The following is a 23,854-nucleotide window of genomic DNA, read 5'->3' as shown; positions in this document are numbered from 1 at the left end:
ACTTAAAAACAAACAACCTCTTCCACTCCCCAAATACTCAGCAGTTGCCTAGTGAGTATATTCACTATTGTTTTTTTCAGTTGTTTATAACAATTAATATCTCCATCTCCAACCCTAGTCAATTTAAGCGATGCAAACACTTCAATGTGTGATTGTGCAAAATTTCAAGTTTCAAATTGCAATCATTTTTTTCTGGAGTCCTCTTCCAAAATATATGCTTAGAATTTCTTTATAATGATAATAATAGTCTTTTCCTACACTCCTATGACTCAAAAATGACTCAAGATGTTTTGCTCAAACTTAAAAAAAAAAAAAAAATAGGGAAAGCCCAAAGATGGAAAATTGCAGCCCAAGGGCTAATGTTGCAGAAAACGTGAATACCTGGAATTACAGTGGATAATTTTTGCAGTCTTGTATTAGATTAATCAGTATGCTCCGGAGTCACAAAGGAGACATATGCCTAGATGGTTAGACTGAGTTTATGGCTGCTTTGCTTTGCTAGAGCAGCACAAAGCAGCTGGAACTCACTGGTGAATCAATGGCATTTTTTCCCAAGTGTGTACTACCTATATTCGCTTTATTAAATATTCAGTATGCATGATGGACTACATATCCACATGCATGCTTATATCATAATATACCACGTCTGACTCACAGAGGTAATGATGTACCTTTAAAGTATGTATATTAATGAACTGACTTGTTGGAACAGATGGACAGCATGAAAAATGCTGGTTTTAAAAAGAATTTTACACATACCCCCCGGTAGACCTGAACAGTTTACTTTAAGCTGTGTTTCTTTGTCACACTAAAATAATGTCAGTTTTTCATCTTTTAGAACAATGAATGTATATATATATATATATATATATATTTTTTTTTTTAAATCAAAGTTATTTACTTGGGAGAGCTTCGTAACTAACTATTCATTAGTGTCCTTTATTCTGCAGAGGAATTTGTGCAGTTCTCAAGTTGGTATTAATACACATTTCAAATCCCTATAGAAAAATTACATATTTTTTCACTTCTTGTTCTGACATACTGTGTAGGGATTCTGTGCTCTAGTAAACAGCTGACATATTTTGACACAGAGATGGCAGTATTTCATTGGTGGATCTTTGTATAATCAGTTTAGTGGTAGCACACCGTTTGCTTTGGGGCACAGCTCTTTATGGAGCTCCCAAGTGGGAAGGTGATGTGGGGATACCACTGCACCCCTTAAGCAGGAGGTGGAGCCTGAGCTCCCTTCCCCTGGGTGGTGTGAGTACAGTAAAAAGGGATATTTTCCCCCAGCCCATCCCGGCTTGGCTTGTATTGCTAGTGACTGTGTAATGCCAACAGACCACTGACATCGGTGAACAGGATTGAACCAGGGATCTCTGGAGCTTAGTGCATGAGCCTCTACCACATGAGCTAAAAGCTAACTGGCTCTCAGCTAGGCTGTAGAGCAGACTCATTTAACTCTAATTGGTCTCAGTGCCACTAGATGTGACACCACACCCAGAAGGCGTGTGGGTTACAAATGCAACGATGACCACTGTGGCTGGCCTCTGCTCTGGAGACTCTCCCCTTTTGCTACACAAGGGCCAGTCAAAATCAGGCATTATGTGCTTTGGTATCCTTCAGGAGGAAAAGATACAGTTATATGTCTAGTTTTTAGACCACCGTTTTAAAAAATTGCTATATGCAATTGATTCTTTTAAAAATATAATAGCTAGGTAACTTATGACCACTCTCCACAAAATACCAATTTTATCCCTATTATAGACCTTAGCTTCAAGCTTTACATTTAAATCAAAACACTACAGAAATGTGTTTGCACCCACTACCTTCTAATAAAGAATTTAAAGGGGAAAATGGGACAACCTTAATTATAGTGGTGACACTGCTGGTTATAGCAAGAGAAGTTACATTCTTATTCATGCAGCCTGTAAATTCTATGTTAAAGGTTTGAGACCAAATATATATTTTTCAGGATTGTATGTGCCTGGGGAAGATGCCCCCACTTGCTAGCAGAAGTCACAAGCATGTTTTTTTATGCACAGTAAAACTGAAGTAAGGCTATATTCACTGAATCTTTGAACTTACTATCTTAACACACTATGACATCCTTTCAGTACAACGAAGGCTTTTGTGCGAATGCAGTTATTCCAAAAGAGTCTATTTCAACTCCCATATAAACAGTTATTTCAAATAGTTGTACCTGCCAAGACACCTGCCTCAAACATAAAATTTCGCTTTTCCTTAAACTTTAAATGATATATTCTTCGGGTTGAAATGTCAGCAGTTTTCTTACGAATGAACCAATAACCTGACATAATCACTGTCAATTTTGTGTGTGAGAGAAGGCAATCAAATATATGTTTTGAACATGGCTTTATGGGGCTGCACCAACTGCAGAGAATTTTATGGAAAATAAAAATGCTGTCCATTTAAAAGTGCAATGGCGAATACATATTTTTAAAAGAAATCTACCATTTTGTTTTGAAGCTCACACAGCATTTATGTAATTAACAATAACCTGTGAGAATTGCTTTGACTCATATTAATTGCACTTTTTAAAAAAAGGCCTACTTCTCATTCAGTCCCAAATCTATACCTTACAATATGATTTCTATAAAATATTTGATTTTTACTCTGCTTATATATCTTAAATAGGCCTGCTAATTTTTTTATATTTATTGAAAATTTGGTGTGATTGTCTTAACTCAACTGCTTTTCCCCTCTACAGTTCTGCAAATGAAAGAAACCCTGTGAGAATCATTGATTTTGTATGACTGTGCATGTCATGAAGACTTAAGTAGTGGGAGGCTCAGGCAAGCTTCTTAGCCAAAGAAACTGGACTAGAAAGAATATGAAAACCGTCATTAAAATTCCACCTCTTCCCACTTTTGGTCAGAGCATAAATTCTGCAAGAATAGCCACCTGTCATGGCCTGTACTTTACTACACGTGCTCCTGGCTCTAGCCTGAACCAGGAATTGTGAGCATAGATGAAAGTGATTATTTTTTAATTTCAAGCACACAGTTTGAAACTACAAAAAAAGCTCACTATGAATTCTGAGCAACAGTTTAGGAGGCTCTTATTTTAAGCCAAACCATGCATTTAAACCAAACCATTGCATTCATGCAGTGGGTTTGCATCTTTTCACTGAGATTTCCTTTTGTGGGTCTGTTTTTTTTCTGGCGGGAATCCAGAAATTTTGTTTTGTTTGAGAAATTAAAAGAGCTCAGTAGGACACCACCTATATGCAAGCAAGCCTGGAACAGAAACATTATAAATACAATTGTAATATTATCCAAGACGATTAAATTAGAAAATTCATTCTCCTTCAACAGTTTCTGTTGTCTTAGTATATATTGTTTTGAAACATGTAGCTCTATGGCCAGTCTGCTGTCAAGGCAGGATTTAGTTATGCTGTGGAACCAGATTCAGAAGGAATAAAAGTGTGGTGTATTCAGTTATTACATGTTATGATTCTGTGTTCTGTCTACTATACCTTTAAATGCAGGAAATTTTCTGCTTGCTTGCCCAGAAGTGGGGAAGGGAAACAGTACTGACAGGCAACTTAAAATGATTGTTACAAAGAGAGAGCACGCAATGTATTACTTTCTGTAGTAGTCATCTTAAACTGTCATTCCGCATTGCTCCCAACAGGCCAGTAGAAGGCTCCCTACATTTAAAAGTGCAGCACAAAGAAAGTAGAAATCAGGAATTACTTCATTATTTTCAATGGAGTAGCACAAGGGTCAAACCAATCTGAGAGAAGAATCAAGTTCAGTACGTCCCTGAAGTGGGTCAATTCAACAGCCAGCTGGTCTGGTGATCATACAGTGGCTCCTCAGTTCTTTTCCATTGGCTTGTTCTAGAGTGGGCCCTGCTGAGTCATATACAGGGGAGCCTCTCCCTCCTGTGTATTCCTTCTTCTTCCATTGGGGTTCTGTCATGACAGCACTGAGAGGGAGCAGGGCCCTCCCATTCCACTGGGTCCTGACCCAGGACCCTAAAGAGATGTTGCAGTGTCTGGACTACATGTTGGTCCACCCCAAGTTACTTCCCTGGGTCACTTCCTTCTGGGCTATAGCTCTGTTAGGGGTGTGGTCACAGTTTTTTCAGGATCAGCATAGTCTGCCAGGGGGACAACATCCCCTCCTTGGAGGTCACTCTTGGATTCCCAACTCAAACCGGGAGGCAGGGGGGAATATGGATCACAGCTTCCAGAGTGGCCTTACCAAGTCTGTACTCGCTCTTCCCATAGCTCCAGGTGTTAGACTCACTTGCTGGTGCAGCCTGTAACTGCTTTTCCCCATGCTCCTGGGCTTCCAGTGCCCTTTTAAACTGTCCCACCACTGGAACAGGCCCGCAACTGCTGAGAGGCGGGGTCTCCCTGGCCCAGTACCGCCCCATGCCTTGCTCCAATTTAGTATCTCATCTGTGAACCCCCTCTATTTACACAGCTAAAGACATCATAAAAACATCAGAAATTTTAGGAACAGCAAAATGTCATTATGGACCTACACTTATAGCTTTTGTTTGTTGGCTTATTTTAATCCCATTTTCTGGGTTGTTCTCAACCTCCAATGTCACTGTCTTCTCAAGAAACTAACCTAGATGCCTCTAAAATTCACTTGTACTTGAACTGATTTACCTAGTATTAGACCTGTGAAGGAAAATGTTAATTTCATGGGAAACTTTGCAATTTTGAATTGTTTTGGGTTAATCAAAATATTTTCTTTTGATTTGATGTTACATTTCTTTAAAATATTGTAATATAAAATAAAAAAATGAAACAAAAGATCATTTTAAATCAACAAGTTCCATTCCAAAAATGTCAACATTTAATATTTCAACCTCATTTAAATGCATTTAAAAAAAATAAAAATAAAATGAAATTTAGTCAAAAATCAATGTTTCCAGAGGAAGTTTGTTTTTGACAAAAACTCATTTTCCAACAGAAGAATGCTCCATGAACATTTTTGACCAGCTCTGACACACAAAAAATTCTTTCTCAAGACCAAATTTCTAGATAATATTCCATAGCTTAGCTAATAATAATATAATAATATTCCACCTGTTAGTATCAAAAACTTCCCTCCTCATTAGTTCCTTTCCAAATTTTGAGTTCTTCTGTTGGGCCAGTTTGAAGTTTCCTCTTTTCCAATAACAAACAGCTAAAACCTCTTACTCTCTTACTTATCTAGATTCCTGAGAACCATAGCACAGACAGCTAAGGTGGTTAGAAGCCACCTATGCACCTGCCCAATTCTGGGCTGCTCCAGGGACCACAGAAGCCCCCTGCAAAGTTTAGGGACAGCCATGGAAGCCTGTCTAAGGCTTGGTCTATGCTACATACTTCCTTTGGTATAATCATGTCACTCAGGGGTGTGAAAAATCCACATCCTTGAGCAACGTAGTTATATCGCCCCTACTGCCCCCCCCCCACCCCACAACTTAGACAGCACAATGTCAGCGGGAGAGCTTCTCCGACTGACATAGCTACTGCCTCTCATGGAGGTGGGGGGTTATTAAGCCAATGGGAGATCTCTCTCTCTCCTGTCTGCTTAGAGCAGCTTCACCAGATGCGGTGCATCGGCGCAGCTGCACCAATGTAAATGTGTAGTGTAGACCTGCCTAAGTTACAGCCTCCCTGGACTGCCAAGAATTTCACCAGTGGCTCCTCTGCCCCACCAAACACCTCTTGCATGGCCCTGAAAAGAGAACCTCGGGAGGCAGCCTATTGCTGTCTTCCTCATTTCCTGTGCTGCGGGGATCTTTTCCTAGCTAGACCTTGGACTTTAGAGCCTCTTTACTCAGCTGCAGCCCTTTTACCTGGTGTACAAGGAATAAGAATCTCACCATTTATGCTTAAAGGTATTGCATTATGGAGTTTGTTTTAGAGTATCAGATTTGTTTTACAAAAATTGATTTCTCTATGGACACAGTTTTGAGAAAAAAAGAGTGTCAGTACAAGAAAAAAAGGTTAAAATGGAAGATGGTGAGAATCAAAGAACTTAGGGATATAGAAGAATTTCTATTTGCACTCCATGGTCAAGTATCCCTTTGATGTTTTTTCTGTTTTTTCCACAGCACAAAAAGTATTCAATTAGTGTGGCTGGCAATGCCTAAGGCAGTTTTTTCCTACTAGTTTAACATACTTCAAACAGAATATCCATTTTATTCAATACTGCCTCCTTTTAACCCTTCAAGTACCAAGACAATAAAATGATCAGAGCAAGGCTTAGAGTTTCACTTTAGAGCTAGGTTTCAGAGTAGCAGCCGTGTTAGTCTGTATCCGCAAAAAGAACAGGAGTACTTGTGGCACCTTAGAGACAAATTTGTTAGTCTCTAAGGTGCCACAAGTACTTTAGAGCTAATGTTCCAATCTAAATTATGTATTTCAGACACCTAAATTAAAATGTAAGTTTCATTCTGAGTAAACTTAATTATTTCAGGTCAAACAATAAAGGACTCGTATGTATAGTAAATCTGAAATTTCTCTGTTTTGTAGAGCAGAATGAATTAATTTTAGAGAAGAGAGTCTATGCTTATGTTGCATACGGAAGTTTATATTATAATTTAAAGATGTTCTTTTTTTAATAGCTATTGGGATACAATTTAGAAGATATAAGGTTTTTTCTATATCTGTCTGGTTTAAATAAGCATTTAAGACCACTAGGAGCATTACACTTAGGATATTATGGTGAATTATTTTCTTTTTGATATGTAGTATGCATTAGGGAAACTCATTAAGAAGACCACAAGGTTTAACATGCATAGGGTTTCAGTCTATTTATTTTACTTAGGAAATACATGATAGCTAAAGTGTCACATTTATCCCTTGCCAAAAAAATGATTAGTGACATGTTTAAAGGTGGATTTTAACTTGGGGCTTTTATATTATAGAATACCCATTATTTAGTTCTGTTCTATATAATGGTAAAATAAAGAGAACTACAAAATAGTAGTAGTAGTGTTACATATCCACATTCAAACAAGATACCAACCAGCTCTTGCATCATCCAGAATATCCCTGCCAAAGTACCTCATGCCATCACCATTCTAATTGATTAAAATACTGAATTTATTTAAATAAATAGAGAAAAGGCAAGTTACAAATATAAGACAAAGAACTCTATTTAGCCCTCAATATACGAATACACATACTTAGAACAAAATGTTTTTGATCTCAAAATGTGATCGTTAACGGGGATTCTTCAACAAGTGTGTGTGTGTGGGGGGGGGGTCCTCATAGGGTGCACAAGGATTGATGCTCAACCAAATGCTATTAAATTTTTTTAATCAATAATCTGGAAGAAATGTACAATTATGATGATAAAGTTTGCAGATGACATAAAGCCTGATTGTGTGATAAATAATGATTAACAAAGGCAACTGATAGAGTACTCTAGACCCTTTGCAAGCTTGGAACAATCAAGTAGCATGCATTAATACAGACAAAGGCCAGGTCCCTCATCTACAGAATAGAGGACTGTATCCTGGAAAACAGTGACTCTAAAAAGAACTTAGGGCTCATTGTTAATCAACTGAACATGCGTTGCCACTTTGATATTGTGGCTAAGAGGGTTAACACAATTTTTGCATGTATAGAATAGGGGTATATTAAGTAGGTGTACAAAAGTGATATTACCTGAGACTACAACTAGAATACTTGTCCAGTTTTGGTATCCACCCTTTTTTTAAATAAAAGCTGCAACTTGGAGAGACACAATGAGCTAAATGAATGATTCATGACATGGAACACACACAACAGTTACTAAAGTAGCTCAATTTATTTAGCTTATCTAGGGGCTTTACTACAGGGTGGGGTAATGCTCACCATGGGAGTGAGATTTCTAAAGTATGCTAACGTGCTGCGTTAATTGTTCTGGGTAGACCCTCCTGGTGTACACTAAAAGTTCCTTAGTGTGTTTTAACATTGTACTATTTCAAACAGCACTATGTTAAAATTAAATTATATTGTTTATTTTGAAATAAACATGAAAAGCACCTATCACGGGCTCTAAGCATCTTTAAGATATCTTACTACCATACACAAACAACAAAATTATACCAGATCCAGTCGGACCTAGTCTCACCACAAAGCCCAAAGGAAAATTAACCAGAACATGGAAAAATACATAAATACCCTCCCTTCCCTAAGAATATGAGCTGTTATACCCTTGTCCCTCACCAACATTAGAGAAAATAGATAGGCTTTGCAGTACGACAACAGGTTTGATTTACATCAGAAAGATACCTTTTTCTGCCGATTTTATTTAGTTTAGATTAGACACTTTTGAACTGCTAGGCTCCAAGTGACAATCTCTTGCTGTCCATTTGCCAGTATAGCCCACTCATCTTCTAACTATATACCATTTTCTGCAGCTGCTTTGCCCTGTCCAATCAGGTATAGACAAAGCAAAATCTGCATCCTCCTTTGCTATCTGTGCTCTCTGCCTGCTCTTGGGATGCTGCATTAGTAATCATGATGCTTTCACTTTCTACGAACATTCTTGGAAATTTAGTCTTGCTCACAGTAACACTTCAAATTGCAAATGAAAGGGTCATGGATACCAATGAAGTGAATTGGCAGGTTTTATTCAAAACAATTTTTATAAATATATACTTCTATTGTATTTGTCTAGCTCTTGTCTATACAGCCACTTTTAGCTTATCTTTGACAACATTTAGCAGGGAACATGGAATATTGTGTGTTAAATTCTAGACACCTTATTATCAGAAATATATTGACTAATTTCAGGGAGTTCAGAGAACAACAAAATGATTAGGGGTCTGGTGGCTGTCTGTTTATGATGAAAAACGTCAAGTCTAATATGTATCAGTTAGGTAAGCAACAAGAAAGCATACAGCAAGGAATCATATGCTGGAAATCAGAGAAAAAGGGGAATAGAATATGTTGGGGGAGGAAAAGGGGATGATGAAGTGAGGATCAGCTGGAGATACTGCAATAATTTGTTTTGACTTTTTGGAGAGAAAACCCATCAATATCCTTGAAAACAATTAAAATACAAACATTCTTTCCTAATATTACTAGTAAATAATTACTGTAGTTGCAACTGAGATGTTGCTCACACACACCCCTCCTCCATCCACTCCCACCAGCCCCCAAAATGCACACAAATTCTCCTGATAAGGTGACACATTTCTAACAATTTTTGTAATATTTTACTCTTTCTTCACCAATGTGGAAGTGATTTAGGTATGGTATACAATAAACCTGTTCTTACCTGTTGCACGATGGTTGTTAATTCCAGGCACAGTTGAACAATATTGTTTTTCAGCAGTGAGTATTCTGTCACACTGACAAATGGAGACCTGCCAGAGAGGAACAACAAGTTTGTAGGAGACCTCAGCAATCTGTGTTACTGAGCTGTACCCTCCTGTAATCATAGAATATCAGGGTTAGAAGAGACCTCACGAGGTCATCTAGTCCAACCCAATGCTCAAAGCAGGACCTAATCCCCAATTATTATTTTTTTGGCTCCCTCAAGGATTGAACTCACAACCCTAGGTTTAGGAAGCTAATGCTCAAACCACGGAGCTATCCCACAGTGCAGGCTATACAGAAACTGAGGAACCCCATGTAGAACAATGTGTGACTGCAGGATGTACCTGGCATGCTTCTAGTACCTTAGATGTTTGATATGCCTCAGCACTGGGCAGATATAATAAGTATAGCAGTCAAGTCCTTAGTTTTATGGCTTATCCAAAAGATAGCACATCAAGCAGCACTCTGCTCCTTAGGGGCAAACTATAGCCTTAGTTCAGTATTAACTAAGAGGGATGGGTGCCATTTACTGAGCTACTAACCCAACTTCCTGCAGGACCTGGGTTTTCCTTGGAGTCTCCAAGTACTGTTCGGATCTGACCCATTTGGCTTATAAAGACTGATGAGATTACATCCCAGGAGAGCTTGATTGCTAGCATTAGGTCAGAGAATGTCATCAGGGTCATAACAAGCTTTGTGAAGAATGGTCATGTCATTCATTTATATGCACAATAGTTTCAGATTTCAGCTGAAGCTATTCACTTCTATAGAGAAATGCAGTGTATGTATAAAATAGTAGTTCATATATAATCAATATTTTAACACAGTTCATGCAGAGAGTTACTTTGTAAACTTGATTCCTAATTTATCAATGAGAAATCATAGCATTCTCTCACCAAGCAGTAATTAATGTGACAAGAGTGACTAATGTATGAACTGCCCTTTACTGTTAACAAAAAGTCAACTAGTAAACTCTGAGTTTCCAGAGATAAGCAAGCAGTATAATTTCTTTTAGAAATTATCCAAGAACAGGTATGCAGCAGGGATAGCAGCAGTTCAAATTTCCCTACGCTGCTCTCTTAATTTGCGTCAGCCCTAAATGGTCAGGACCACTCTTTGCTCTGGTTATAGGGCAGCTCAGTTTCTACGTTAATTTATCCCTTATCCTTCCTTCTGAAATTGAAACAATCCTATCATCTGTAGTGGCAATTTTTGCCATTCACTAGGAACAAGACTGAAATTGCTAATTTCACAGAAAAGAGACTCCAAAAATCCCACAGCCGGCCCCTGACCCAGGCCTATTCAGCCTGGAACTCAAGTATATAACAAAATTTACAAAGTAAAACCTATAATTACAATTCTAATACTAGACTAAGAGAAAGAGAAAAGAGCAAGAGAAAAAGAAAAAGAAACAAACAGGGCAAAAGAATTACTCTTCTCCCTCTCCCCTCCCCCGTAAGAATTAAAAAGCTCTAAATTACCTGTCCAGCCAGGCTAGCAAGTTCTTTGCAGCACCAATCAGGTCAACAACAGAGGTAAGAAAATCATTTGGCAGTCGTCTGGAGGCCCTGCCATCATAATGGCCACTCCTCCTTCTACCCGTTATAAAGTTCTGAAGATTTTTGGCTGAGGCATTCAGCTTGTGAGAGAGTGTTCTCAGGTTTTCTGTCTCCAAACCATAATTCTGAAAGAAAAAAGTATACATCACACAACACGTTTAAAGCAGATAGCTAAGCCACAGAATATTGAGCTGAAACATTTGCGGCTTGCTTTGATTCACTCAATTCTAGAACACAGCAAAGTCAAGGCAAGTCAGGCATTGATGAACTGTCCCAGTAGATAATGAGTATTTAACAGCTGACCTTTCAAAGCCCTTCCTTTCCAAGCACTTCACAGCCTCTCTCCAAGATAGGTAAGTAATAAATGCATTAATCCCATTTTACAGAGGTGGAAATAGAGGATCAAAGATGTTAAATGATTTACTCAGGATCACATAAGGTAGAATCATAGAACTGGAAGGGACCTTGAGAGGTCATCTAGTCCAGTACACTGCACTCACAGCAGGACTAAGTATTATCTAGACCATTCCTGACAGGAGTTTGTCCAACGTGCTCTTAAAAATCTCCAATGATGGAGATTCCACAACCTCCTAGGCAATTTATTCCAGTGATTAACCACCCTCGCAGTTAGGAAGTTTTTCCTAATGTCCAACCTAAACCTCCTTTCCTGCAATTTAAGCCCATTGCTTCTTGTCCGATCCTTAGAGGTTAAGAAGAATAATTCTTCTCCCTCCTCCTTGTAACATCCTTTTATGTACTCGAAAACTATTATCATGTCCCCCCTCAGTCTTCTCTTTTCCAGACTAAACAAATCCAATTTTTTGCATCTTCCCTCATAGGTCATGTTTTCTAGACCTTTAATCATTTTTGTTGCTTTTTTCTGGACTCTCTCCAATTTGTCCATATCTTTCCTGAAATGTGGCACCCAGAACTGGACACAACACTCCAGTTGAGGCCTAATCAGCATGGAGTAGAGCCCAAGAACTACTTTTTGTGTCTTGAATGCAACACTCCTGCTAATACATCCCAGAATGATGTTAGCTTTTTTTGCAACAGCTGTTGCACTGTTAACTCATATTAAGCTTGTGGTCCACTACGACCCCCAGGTCCCTTTCCACAATACTCCTTCCTAGGCAGTCATTTCCCATTTTGTATGTGACACTACAGCTGGTTAAACTGCTCATTGTAAATAATCTGATGAATTTAGCTCTTTTTTGTTGTAATTCATTCAGACTTTTATTCTTACAAGTTAATTTGCTATTCAGGACTGTTTAAAGTATTTTTGTGAACAAATTTCAGAACATTGATTGATTATCCACTGTTAACTTCAACTATTCATCATTTATAGTGTATGATTGGTCCTCTATGTCATGTGGCATTATCATCCACTCAGAGAGCAGAAACAAACTTTTAAACCATGAACACAGATACTAATGAATAGTTAACAATGTATAGCTTGTTTGCATGAGAATAGAGACATATATACAAAGAACAGCTATTTCCCAAACATTAGTGAGAAGAGAAACCTATTTGTGTGACTATTCATAGCTAGGGACCAAATAGCCACGTGGAATCTGAACAAATGTTTGTGAACACTGTTTTGTAAGATTCAACTACTTGATGTCCAGGCCTGTGTTTTAACTGCAAGACCATCCTTCCTCAGAAAGTTTGACTGTTAGAAGAGGGATTTGAACTGCAGGGGTGGACTGCAATCTAAATGGGGAGGAAATACTTTATCTTAGCAGTCAGCTTTCTGCAATGTGCTCTGATTTAAAAAAAAGAAAAACAGAAATGGGTGGGGGACAGAATGCATTCTTTTCACCCAGACCTACCCTGAAATAATGTCAAAATATACAACAGGACATGGATAAAAATTAAAGACTAACTAGCAAAATAGACAAATAAAAAAAAATGTTTGCAGTGGTGATGTAGCTGTGCTGGTCCCACGATATGACACACAAGGTAGGGGAAGTAATGTATTGGACCATCTTCTGTTGGTGGAAGGTACATGCTTTTGAGCTACACAGAGCTCTACTTCAGGTCTGGGAAAAGAAATCAGAGTGTCTGAGCTAACTACAAGTTGAGACAGATTGTTATGCATAAGGGGTAATGCATGTTGTAGGCAGTCACCTGAGTTGAAGTGGGCAGCTGAGGGTTAGATTTCTATGCATAATGGGTTTGAAGTGGGTAGCAGAAGATGTACATAAAATATGGGGTATATCTATGCTGTAATAAAAGACCCGCAAGCACTGAGTTTCAGAGCCCAGGTCAATTGACTCAGGCTTGCAGAGCTACACTCACAGGGCTAAAAATAGGCCCATAAATATTCAGGCTCCTGAGCTCCAACCCAAGCCCAAATATCTATATGTGAGCCCCACAGCCCAAGCCCCACAAGCCCGAGTCAATCGACCTGGGCTCTGAGACTCTCTGCTGTGGGGTTTTTTTTAATTGCAGCTTAGGCTTACCCATGGTGTTTGACATGGAAAACAGTTTCCTTCATTCCCCCTAAATGAGCATTATACAGGAAATGTTTGACAGTTTTACTTACCTAATACATTTGAGTGCTGAAATCCTTGTTAAAAAGCAGGCTGTTTTATATTAACTTGTCATCGGCTTAACATTTATAGCTACTCATTCATTCATTGAAATATGTATATGTGTTCCTCCCCTTTTCTCTCCCTTTCTCTTGTACTGGGACAATAAGCAAGTGGCCCCATTAAAATGCCTATACAACAGTTAGTAAGGAAGAGTCATGTGGTTCTCCCTTTCAAGAGGAACTTGATTTTGTCTATTCAGTAACCCATATTAAGGAGCATAAGCCAGTTCCTCCTGTTTGTATTTCAGAGTCCATATCTCCCTGTTTTTGCACTAACAGGCCAACCACTGTGCCTGCCCATAACTCACTTCTATGTAGAAAGTCTGGGAGATTGCCAACTTTCTCTCAAGAAAAGCCACTATTGCCATCAGGTAAGAAAAGGAAACAATCTTTGGCTGTTGCAATTGAGATAGGAATGTATCGGCCTTTCTAAGTCCCAAGTGCTTTTCTAAATTCCCAAGTGCTGAGAAATGTAGGCTTGATACTGGCAGCACATTCACCATGGCACAAATTTTACATTCTCATTTATTACAAAAACAGATGCAGAACTTCCTGTGGAGACAACTGAAGATAAGCACTGGTGGCCAGAAAGGGTGAAAACTTGGTTAAGAACCTTGTTTTTCATCTGCATGCATAAGCTATTAGAATATAGTGTGCATGGACCATCATTAAGCTATATATTTGAATGTTAAAAATACAAACAAACCTACCATCAATGGGTCTAACTCGAGAGAAAAAAATCGTGCATTTTCTACTATTCTTTTCTTATCCCCCAAATGGTGTATGAGAAAGGTGAAAGCATATACAATTATGTTTCTTCTCTTGACATTTGAGTATAGAGCAGGATAATTTATAATGAAAGGACACAAGCAAACTGAAAATATCACATCCATCCACAAGACAGAAAATCAGAGAGCTGTATGAGTGCAAGGACTTTGATCTAAAAAAGAAAGCTATAATGAAAACAGCTGGTTTAAAATTTTGGCTTGCAAGACCCACTGCACAAAATGCAGGGTACAAAGTCAAAGACTGGTGCTCTTACTGAGGATTTTAAATTTGAAGAGAGCAATAGCTTTGATTAATAGATATACTGTGGAAAGAATAGCTTTCTATTGCAGAAAGTAGAGAAGAAATCCAAAATCCAGAATAGGATTTTGCCATAATGGGTGGGAATGTGTAAGGAGGTGATATGGTTGGTAATATTAATATTTAAACATAACTCTTTATATGCAAACACCATATGAACAGTAACAGTAATCTGCCCCAATATCCCTGAGAGTTAGGAAAATCAATATTATCATCCCTATTTAAGAAATGGGGGAAAGAAATACAGAAATGACCATGAGCAATTCACACAGTGACTCGGGTAGAGTGAGGATTAGAGCTCAGAAATTCCTGGCTTCAAGTCCCACTGGCAGCTTAAAGAGAAGCAATGGCAGGATTAGAGAGGATAGTTTCATGAGGTGGAGATTACATTAAATGCAATCAATGACTAAGGGGTTTAATCACTGAAGGGCTATACTAATGATAAGGCAAAGGGTCTAACTATGTTTGTATTGTCTAGAGCTCATCAAAACTCAATATTTCTGTTTCATGGGGAAAGTTGACATTTTGAATTTTTTTTTGTCCCAAATCAGGAAAAAAAGTCTACATTTTCTGTGAAACAGAATGTCTGGAAAATTTTGTTTTGGGAAAGATGATGTTTTGGAATTTTAAAAATTCATAGTGAATTTTTAAATTTCATTTTGAATGTTATTTTATGGGATTTTCAAGCTTATATTTTTATGTTATTTCACGACATCAGTAGTAATAGGGCATATTGCACAACTGCTACTGCCATATCATAGCATAATAGGTCTGTTGTTTTTATTTCTTTTTTAAAATCATTAAAGGCAGCTTCTATTTAGTACTGGTGGAAACACCTTTGTCTTTTCCAGGTCAAGCATCTCCTGTTTGTATTTTAATAAAACAGTGTTATGCAGAAAGTGGGTGAAACGCATCAAAGTGTTTCATTTTTCAGTGAAAAATTTCCTAATAGGTCTAGTATTGATGCTCTACTGACTTAGAATTATATTAATCACAGAGAGGGTTTATATTATATGCTTGCTTGACCTAGAAAAGACAAAGGTGTTTCCATATATATATTGCACTTTGGTTTTTAGTACTGGTTGGTTTTATTCTCCATGAACAGTTTGTTATTTTTAAACACATCAGTGAGGTTTTTAGTTCAAGTGCCATGTACAATTAATTTTGAGATGTCTGTTTCAAAGTTTGGTCATGCTTTCAAGTGGTTAGAGTCATTGGACGCAGCTATGGCTAGTGAAGTGACAGGACTGAGTGACTCCAGGGCTTTTGCAGTTGACAGGTTTTTCAAAGTAAAGAAATAACAGGTAGCTGTTGTAAGATGTGTGACAACAGCACAGAATATGGGTGGACAACAGGTTATTTGTACAACTTGAGAGAAATTATAGCCTTTATTAGTGGGTTATTTGCTTTTAAAGATGAATGACAGAGCACTTTTATGAAACAAATCTTGAATACCTAACCTTTCAATACCATTAACAACAAATATGGGTAAATGTAAAAATGACAGACATATTTCTAAAAGAACATATTTGAAAAGCAGAAAAATCGTCTTTTATTTCTCTGCCAAATATTTCTGTTTCATGGGGAAAGTTGACATTTTGAATGTCCCAAAGTGGAGGGTTATGCAACTAGTTATCTTGCTAAAACATGGCTGAAAAAAGCACAGTGGAAAAGTGCACATTCTCTGGTTCTTTATTGTATATTTATTCTAAGATAAAAGTTGGCTTGCGAGGTACTATCCTGGGATTATTTTCTTTAAATGCATTCTTCTAAAATTCATTCAATTGCTCTATTTGTAGAAAGAGTAAATTGATCATGGGATAAAAATAACTCTTGTGCTTGCATACTTAAGACAGTGGAATGAGGCAAAAGGTCTAATTTTTAATGTATTTTTCATAATCTTCATTGCACATCTTGTACTATATGTAAAATCATTGTTAGAAATTTGGCAGAGTTTAATATTGAGCTATAGAAGTGTAGCAAAGAGGTTGCTGAGAAACATCCTCTCTCAAAATAGGTGTTGATTGGGAATTCCCAAGCTAGTGCAATTTTTTCTATCTATATGTCTATATAGATATATAGTCTTTTAGAGAGCATCCTTTGAGATCAAACATAGTCAGTACAAGTGGAAAAGAAAAAACTGTTATGTACATATCAGTATGCTTGGATATTGTGACATAGAAGAAGAAAACAATGCAAGAAATACCTGTGTTACAAGAGAAGGTTAGTTTAGTTTTTATAGCAAGAAGAAATACATTGCATTACTGGGTATTGACCTATGAACAATGAAGTCACTTCCACAACAGTATATTGAACGAGGTAAAGTATATTACACAACTGGCACATAATAAATATGAAATTTATGTTTGGTATAGGACACAGTTTTTAATTAAGTATTTTGTATCATGTAATTCCAAATAAATGAATTCATCCTAACAGACTTATTTTTAATCAAAATACAGTAGTTAGTGTTTCCTGATGCTGTCATGCAAGTAACAGAGTGAAAAGCAAAGTTTGCATAATCAGCACTTGGATGCATATTTGGCTTCTGCTATATGTGATATTTTCAGCATGTTATGGTTTTCACTGAGCTGTGAGAAATAAAAGGGCAGCGTAATGGAGCTGATTGATGAGGTTAAGGGAAACAACATATCCCTGACTGAAGATCAAACATCTTCATCCATAATCATATAAAGTTCATGATATTTAAAGTAGGAATTTAAATATTAAGCTAGCCAAACTTTTAGAATGTATTACATTTCATGTATGTATTTAAAGAATCATCACAATGTTATTTAACTTATACAGTGAGACGCTTCAAAGCAATTCTGAATCATAATTTTAAATATTTAACTGTTCATCAGATCTCTCTCTCTCTCTCTCTCTCTCTCTCTCACACACACACACACACACACACACTTCTTATTGTGCTGATAGGGATTCTTTATCATTTCACTTCAAGGACTATCTGGAGAAAATAGTCTCCTCCCACTGTTCAGGACAAGAAGGCTACATGCTCTCTTTTTATGAGAAAAAACAGTCATCTGGTTTAACAAGGAGGATGACATACTATATGAAGGTAAAATTTAACAGAAACAAAACCACAGGCAAAGATGTTCACTATAAAAATTGCTCTTCAGTAATATCTTTCTGTCTAGGTACTTATCTGGCCCACATCATCATACCCTGTTTCCCCGAAAATAAGACAGTGTCTTATATTAATTTTTGCTCCCAAAGATGCGCTAGGTCTTATTTTCAGGGGATGTCTTATTTTTCAGAAATGAAAAATGCCTTATTATCGGTGGATGCCTTATTATCGGGGAGGTCTTATTATCGGGGGGATGCCTTATATTACAACGAGAGGCAAAACTGTAAGTAGGCCTTATTTTCGGAGGATGTCTTATTTTTGGGGAAACAGGGTAGTATCTGAGTGTCTTACAAACAACAGTGAATTTCTTCTCACATCATTCCCATTTTACCATGAACTTAAAAAAAAAATTGGTTCTTTAATACATGAACATTTTCGAGATTGACTTCTGGTCCCAATTTGAGATGGTAACAATTTTCAAACGCTTGCAAATCTTTGCGGGATAGGAAAATGATTTCCCGCATGTCTTCATTAAGGACCTGGCTCTCTGTAAATAGTCCTAAAGTTATCACTGTTATGTGACTTAATTAGGTGAATCAGCTGTCAAATATTTTCGAAGTTTCTGATATGATTGTACTATAGCTGAACACTAAAGTTAGCATGTCACTCCTTGCATCAAGCAATGGAGCATTAGTATAAAATATAACCCATTTGAAGACTTTATCCCAGAGTGCACATAAAATGCTGAAAGATCTAGGGTTGGTATTCTTCATGAGCAAAGCTGACACAAGTTGAGCTGAAGACAAGAACAATTTATGAGCCTTTCAACTACTGTTGTATGCATAATCTTTTTATTTAAAGATATGTCTGTTCTGAAACTCTCCTGGAATGGCATGAGGATGGAAATTTTTACTTGATCCCATACTCTGCCTCCAGGGTCACCACAGCAGAATAATTATAGTATTCTCTATTCCACTGCAAGAGAGCTACCATTAACAAAAACTTTGAAGCAGTGTACCAAACATATGATATGCTTGGTCCATCGTGGGGCTTAGCATAAGAGAGTATGCATTATTGCCCAGGCCCACCTGCTGATTAGCAACATCCCAGTGAAAATAAAAGCTACCATGGCAACAGATTCATATGAATGACCTGAAGACACCCAGACAGACAAACTGGGCAAGAGCTTTTATTCTGATGATTGAGAAGCCCCTCCATCAAAACAGAATGAAAAAATCCACATCCAACATTGATCATTCACTCAGAAACTAAAATTCAGGACTAGAGATCTGGACATGAAATCTGACACCTTTTCTGAATGGCAGAAATGGGAGGATGATTATTACATTAAAAGGCAGGCTTTGACAATGCTTAATGAGATGTAGAAAACTCTAAGAAACAGTAAAAGCGAGCTTGAAGGAGCCCTGTGTCAGGTATAATTCACACAATGTCAGTCTTGTCACTGCACAGTAGTGTTTTAATTGACTAATGATCCTAATCACATATTGTGTGGTCACAGGATGAGATAAGAGTCAATTGAACCCAACATGACCTAATTTTCAGATGGCTTTATCACAGAAACCTACCTCCACACAATTTAACTTATCATTTTGTAGCAACTGTCTGGTGGAATTATTATAATGACTGTTACAGTATCATAAGAAAGTATTGTGTTGTGAAAATCCCAATATACTAACTCATACAATTCAATTTATTCTGATTTTAAATTGGGATCACTGTGCCAGAATACACCAAAAAACCCAGGTGCATCAGTTAATTAATTCATTACATGAAACTCATTCGCTCTGCTCTTCATTAAGGAAAGAAAAAACACTAATATGGCCCATCTCTATGTACATTGCTAAAAGCAAATTATGCCCTGTTTTACACTCTGTGCAAGTTTAAAGAATCTGACCTTTAGTGTTTTGTAAACATCAAACCATTCCCATTAATAAAAAGGCCTCCAGATAAGACTAATAGTATATACTATTTTTCAGCATTTCCATGAGCATTATTAGGCCACTTAGGCCATGTCTATACTTTTGGCTAGATCGGCACTGCTGTGATCGATGCAGTGGTGTTGATTTAGTGGGTCTGGTGAAGACCCCCTATGTTGATGGCAGAGTGCTCTCCCATTGACTCCTGTACTCCAGCTCCCCGAGAAAAGTAAGGGAAGTCGGCGGGAGAGCATCTCCCATAGACACAGGGAGATTTAGACACCGCTGTAAGTCAACCTACGTTACATTGACTTCAGTTATGTTACCTACGTAATTGAAGTAGCATAACTGAGGTCAACTTTCAGCTGTAGTGTAGACCAGCCCTGAGATATATCTTGATTCTAAAATCTGAAGTATCCCTCCCACCTTTCTTTCTTTCTTTAAATTAAAAAAATATCAATTTCAACTACAAGTCAAATAATTTTATGCTATTGCTGCAAAGACTAAAAACGGGAGCTGAAAGATCACAGGTTAAAAACCTCTGGACCAAAATTTGTTCAGTTACACTAATCAATCCCATTCATGTCAGTGACGTTACACTGATATAAGAGAGCAGAACGTGATCCTGTTTCAAGAACTATGCCAGCACACCATTGATAATTATCAGCAAAGATCATGATATAAGGAAGTAAAAGCTACACAATCCATTCTGGCATGTGCTCCATAGTGGAAAGGAAAGAAGGAAAAGTAACTGCATCAAGATGAGCATTGATGCTGCAGCTGTGATCTGCATCAAAAACAGCCATCAGTACCAAACACAGTATTTGTTCAACAAGCCCCTCAGTACTGAGGAAGCCAAAGTCAGCTCTTCATCCCGAGTTTTAAGTGGTGAATACTCTGCAACCAGCCAAGGCAGTGCTGAGAACACAAAATAAATCACCACAACTCCTGAATTGAAGGGAGAGTCGGGAACAGAGAGTTAGAGCAAATCTGATACTGCCTAATACACCAGTGGAGAGGAAACAGTCAGTGCTAACAGTGCTCTCATTTGGACTGGAAATACCAGATAGATGATACAGTGTCTCTTATTCCTGTCTCAGTACCAGAGAGAAGTTAAATGACCCATCTCTATCCTGCATACTGAAGGACTTCTGGTGCTAGGCTGCACTTCTGTTACAGGAGGAGAAAGAAGAATCTCTCCAAGCTTTGGAGTGACCTCAATCTGTTTTGAGTCCTTTTCCTTGGAAGACCACAGAGAAGAAAATATCTCTTTTCCTCCTCAGAGGGACATAGAGTCTGGCTATGGAACAGACTCAACCAGCTCCAAAGTTCTGAGGGACTGGACCTATAGTGGGGAGAGGCACGCAATATTTTTAAACCCTAGTGAGCAGGGGCGGCTCTATGTTTTTTGCCGCCCCAAGCACAGCAGGCAGGCAGCTTTCGGCGGCGCGCCTGCAGGCGGTCCGCTGGTCACGCGGATTTGGCAGAATGCCTGCAGGAGGTCCACCGGTGCTGCACCATTGGCATATCCATCGCCGAATTGCCGCCGAAACCGCGGGACCGGCGGACCTCCCATAGACATGCCACCGAAAGCCGCCTGCCTGCCGCCCTCACAGTGCAGGCCGCCCCTGCAGTTTGTCGCTCCAGGCACGCGCTTGCTGCACTGCTGCCTGGAGCCGCCCCTGCTTGTGAGGACATCACAGCAGCAGTGGTGGATTTATAGTTAGTGGTGCCCTGTGCTCAGCTTCATTTTTGGGGAGGCCCCCGCTCAATACCCAGCCAAGAAAAAGAACATTCTCTCTTATCTCCCCCATCCCTGTTTTTCATTCTTTTTTTCTTCATCCTCCTCCTATATTATAAGTAATAGGAAGTAAATGAAAATAAAGTGAGGTACCTTGATTGTTTTTGTAGTCTAACTTTTTTATCACAGACCACTTGAAAATTGCTAAGGGTCTCGGCGGAACACTTAATGATCTTTCCAAATATTGTTTGTACCATTAGCTAACTATTGTAAAGTGCTTTGGATAAGAGTGCTTTATAAAAAAAACTAAAAGAACATTGGGGTGCAGGGTCTGGCCAGGAGTTAGGGTGAGGGAGGGGGCTCAGGGCTGGGACAGAGGGTGGGGGTGTGGAGAACTTACCTGGGGCAGCTTCTGTTTGGTGCAAGGGGTGCAGGTGAGAATGGATGGGGTGCAGGAGCTCCTGTTTGGTGCTCAGAGTGGGGGTGGGAATGGGGGGGTGCAGGAATCAGGGCAGGGGGTGTGGGTGGGGCAGGAGTGAGGGCGGGGGGTTGAGGGGAGAAGCTCAGGGTCAGGGGCTGGGGGATGTGTGTGTGTGTGTAGGGGGCAGGGCGTGCTGGTGCTCAGGGGCCTTGGTGCTGGGGCAATCCCAGTCGCTGGGTCACCTTACATGGCTGGCTGGTGGACGCGTCCCTGCTCCGCCACTACTCCTGTTCGCTGCCATAGGGAGCTGTGGTGGCAGCAGCACATGACAGCTCAGACCCCCTGGCCTGCCGCTCCCTTCCCCTGGCCTTTTTCCAGGGGTTGCCAGCAGCAGTGCACACCAGGGACTGCACCTGCACTGCCCAGTATCAAGAGGAGCAGGGCAGCAGAACAGGCGCAGACGACGCCCTACCAGGGGAGCGCTCACACCTCCCCCACAGCGCACTCTCAGCCAGCCCCTCACCTGCCTGCCTCACCTGGCTGCCTGCTGTGGCTGCAGCAGGAGCCCCACTTACTGACTGGGAGAGCACACCGCACGCTGTGCCTCCAGCACGGCTCTTAAACGGCTCCCTCCCTGCTTTCCCCCACAGCTTCTGCCCCCATAGTGGTGGTGTCCCCCCCCCACTTCGCAGGAGGTGTTGGACGGTGCTGGGCTGCCTGGCCTGGGGGCCCCCTGTAGTTGGGGGGGTCCTGTGCCAGGGCACTGTGTATTTCATTGTAAATCCACCTCTGCACAGCAGGCTAACTCCTGTTGAACTAAATTACTACTAAATAACTAACTAAACACTCCAAGTACTACTACAACTAGCCAGCTCTACACACGAGTTCACAACAGAGCACTATGACAGTAAAGTGTGAGGTAAGACACCACACAGAATGCTCCAACTCAAGCCATGGTCGGTGACAAGGAACTGAGGCAGTCAGAATGGCACCACACTTAAAATAGCTATGGCAGGGGCTATGAGAGCCACAGGTCATGTGGTCCACCCTGACGGGTACTGCTAAACAAAAGTTCTCTGGCTTCGATGTACTGGACATGCAATTGCCAGAGTAAGTCTGCAACCTTTCGAAGAAGAACCATCAACTCATTTCACAAAGGCCACATAACAGACAACAGATGGTAAACTTTTGGGGGGTGGAGAGTTAAGGAGTTGAATAAGTGACCAAAAAGTGAAATATTCTATATACTATTACCAAGTATATTCTTTTTTAAACTACATTTTCAATTAGTAGTAGAATAGTTATATTTTTGATATAATGGGAAAGAGATCAGCTCTATTTATTTTTGCTCCAGACATCAAGTTCTGTATCCTTTTAGTTAAATGGACTTATTTTTTTCTATTATGTGATATGGACACATATGGCTGAATCAATATTCCATTTGCTGGAGACGTTCAATACAGTGACTTTCACTCTCTGTGTACTCCAGTTGTGAGCCTTTGATTGCTGACAAGCCACTGGTTTATTAAACTACCAATAACTGAATTAACTAATGATGGAATTTAGGGATGCTAGTATACTGGTAACCAAATTCAGGGGGGAGGGAAGGGGAGATAAAAAAGTGTGCATTGTTAACTAAATAAAGCTCCCACATTAACTATATTGTAACAAGGTGTCTGGCTATCTCCCATGAGTGACCAAAAGAATACCACTAGTGCCTAGGAAATTACTGTTTACATTAGATGGGGATCTAAATAATTTAAGGTCTGATCTAAAGTCTATTGAAATTAATAATAAGAGTCCCATCTACTTAAATGGGCTTTGAATCAGGCCCTAAGAGTTTTAACTTTAACATAAAAAAATTGTTCCACATAGATAAATTAATGAGGTACTTGGTATCTAACCATATTTTATTGTAGTCTAACAATACATAGTATAGCAACTAACAAAATATATAGTGGACTCTGATAAAAGCCACAAAAGTCCTCATTTATTTATTTTTTAAAAGTAAACTGCAGCACAGATTGAGATGTTCTAGAACCTGGACATTCTGGCAAAAGATAATGTTTTTTTTATTATGTAATGTGCTCGCTAACTCCACATTTGTAAATCTGCACTGTAGTACATAGCACAAATT

At 39.1% G+C, this 23,854-nt stretch overlaps 1 protein-coding gene and 1 long non-coding RNA gene across 3 annotated transcripts in view; one reads left to right on the top strand and one right to left on the bottom strand.

Annotated features, from left to right (window-relative positions):
* The window catches only part of LOC128843372 (connector enhancer of kinase suppressor of ras 2-like), a 530,962-nt gene that overhangs the window by 328,061 nt on the left and 179,047 nt on the right, over window positions 1-23,854 (bottom strand). The window contains exons 3-4 of the mRNA XM_054040175.1: window positions 10,771-10,973; window positions 9,249-9,336 (exon numbers count right to left, since the gene is read on the bottom strand). Of these exons, the coding sequence (XP_053896150.1) occupies window positions 9,249-9,336; window positions 10,771-10,973 (291 nt within the window). The remainder of the gene's footprint in view (window positions 1-9,248; window positions 9,337-10,770; window positions 10,974-23,854) is intronic.
* The window catches only part of LOC128843373 (uncharacterized), a 236,307-nt gene that overhangs the window by 142,873 nt on the left and 69,580 nt on the right, over window positions 1-23,854 (top strand). For both annotated transcript variants that reach the window (XR_008446237.1, XR_008446238.1), the window contains exon 2: window positions 17,809-17,901. This is a non-coding gene — a long non-coding RNA (uncharacterized LOC128843373). The remainder of the gene's footprint in view (window positions 1-17,808; window positions 17,902-23,854) is intronic.

The sequence above is a fragment of the Malaclemys terrapin genome, chromosome 9, assembly GCF_027887155.1.
Source record: "Malaclemys terrapin pileata isolate rMalTer1 chromosome 9, rMalTer1.hap1, whole genome shotgun sequence".
Taxonomy (NCBI): Eukaryota; Metazoa; Chordata; order Testudines; family Emydidae; genus Malaclemys; species Malaclemys terrapin.
The sequence above is the reverse complement of the archived record's forward strand: the minus strand, read 5'-3'. Positions and strand labels throughout refer to the sequence as shown.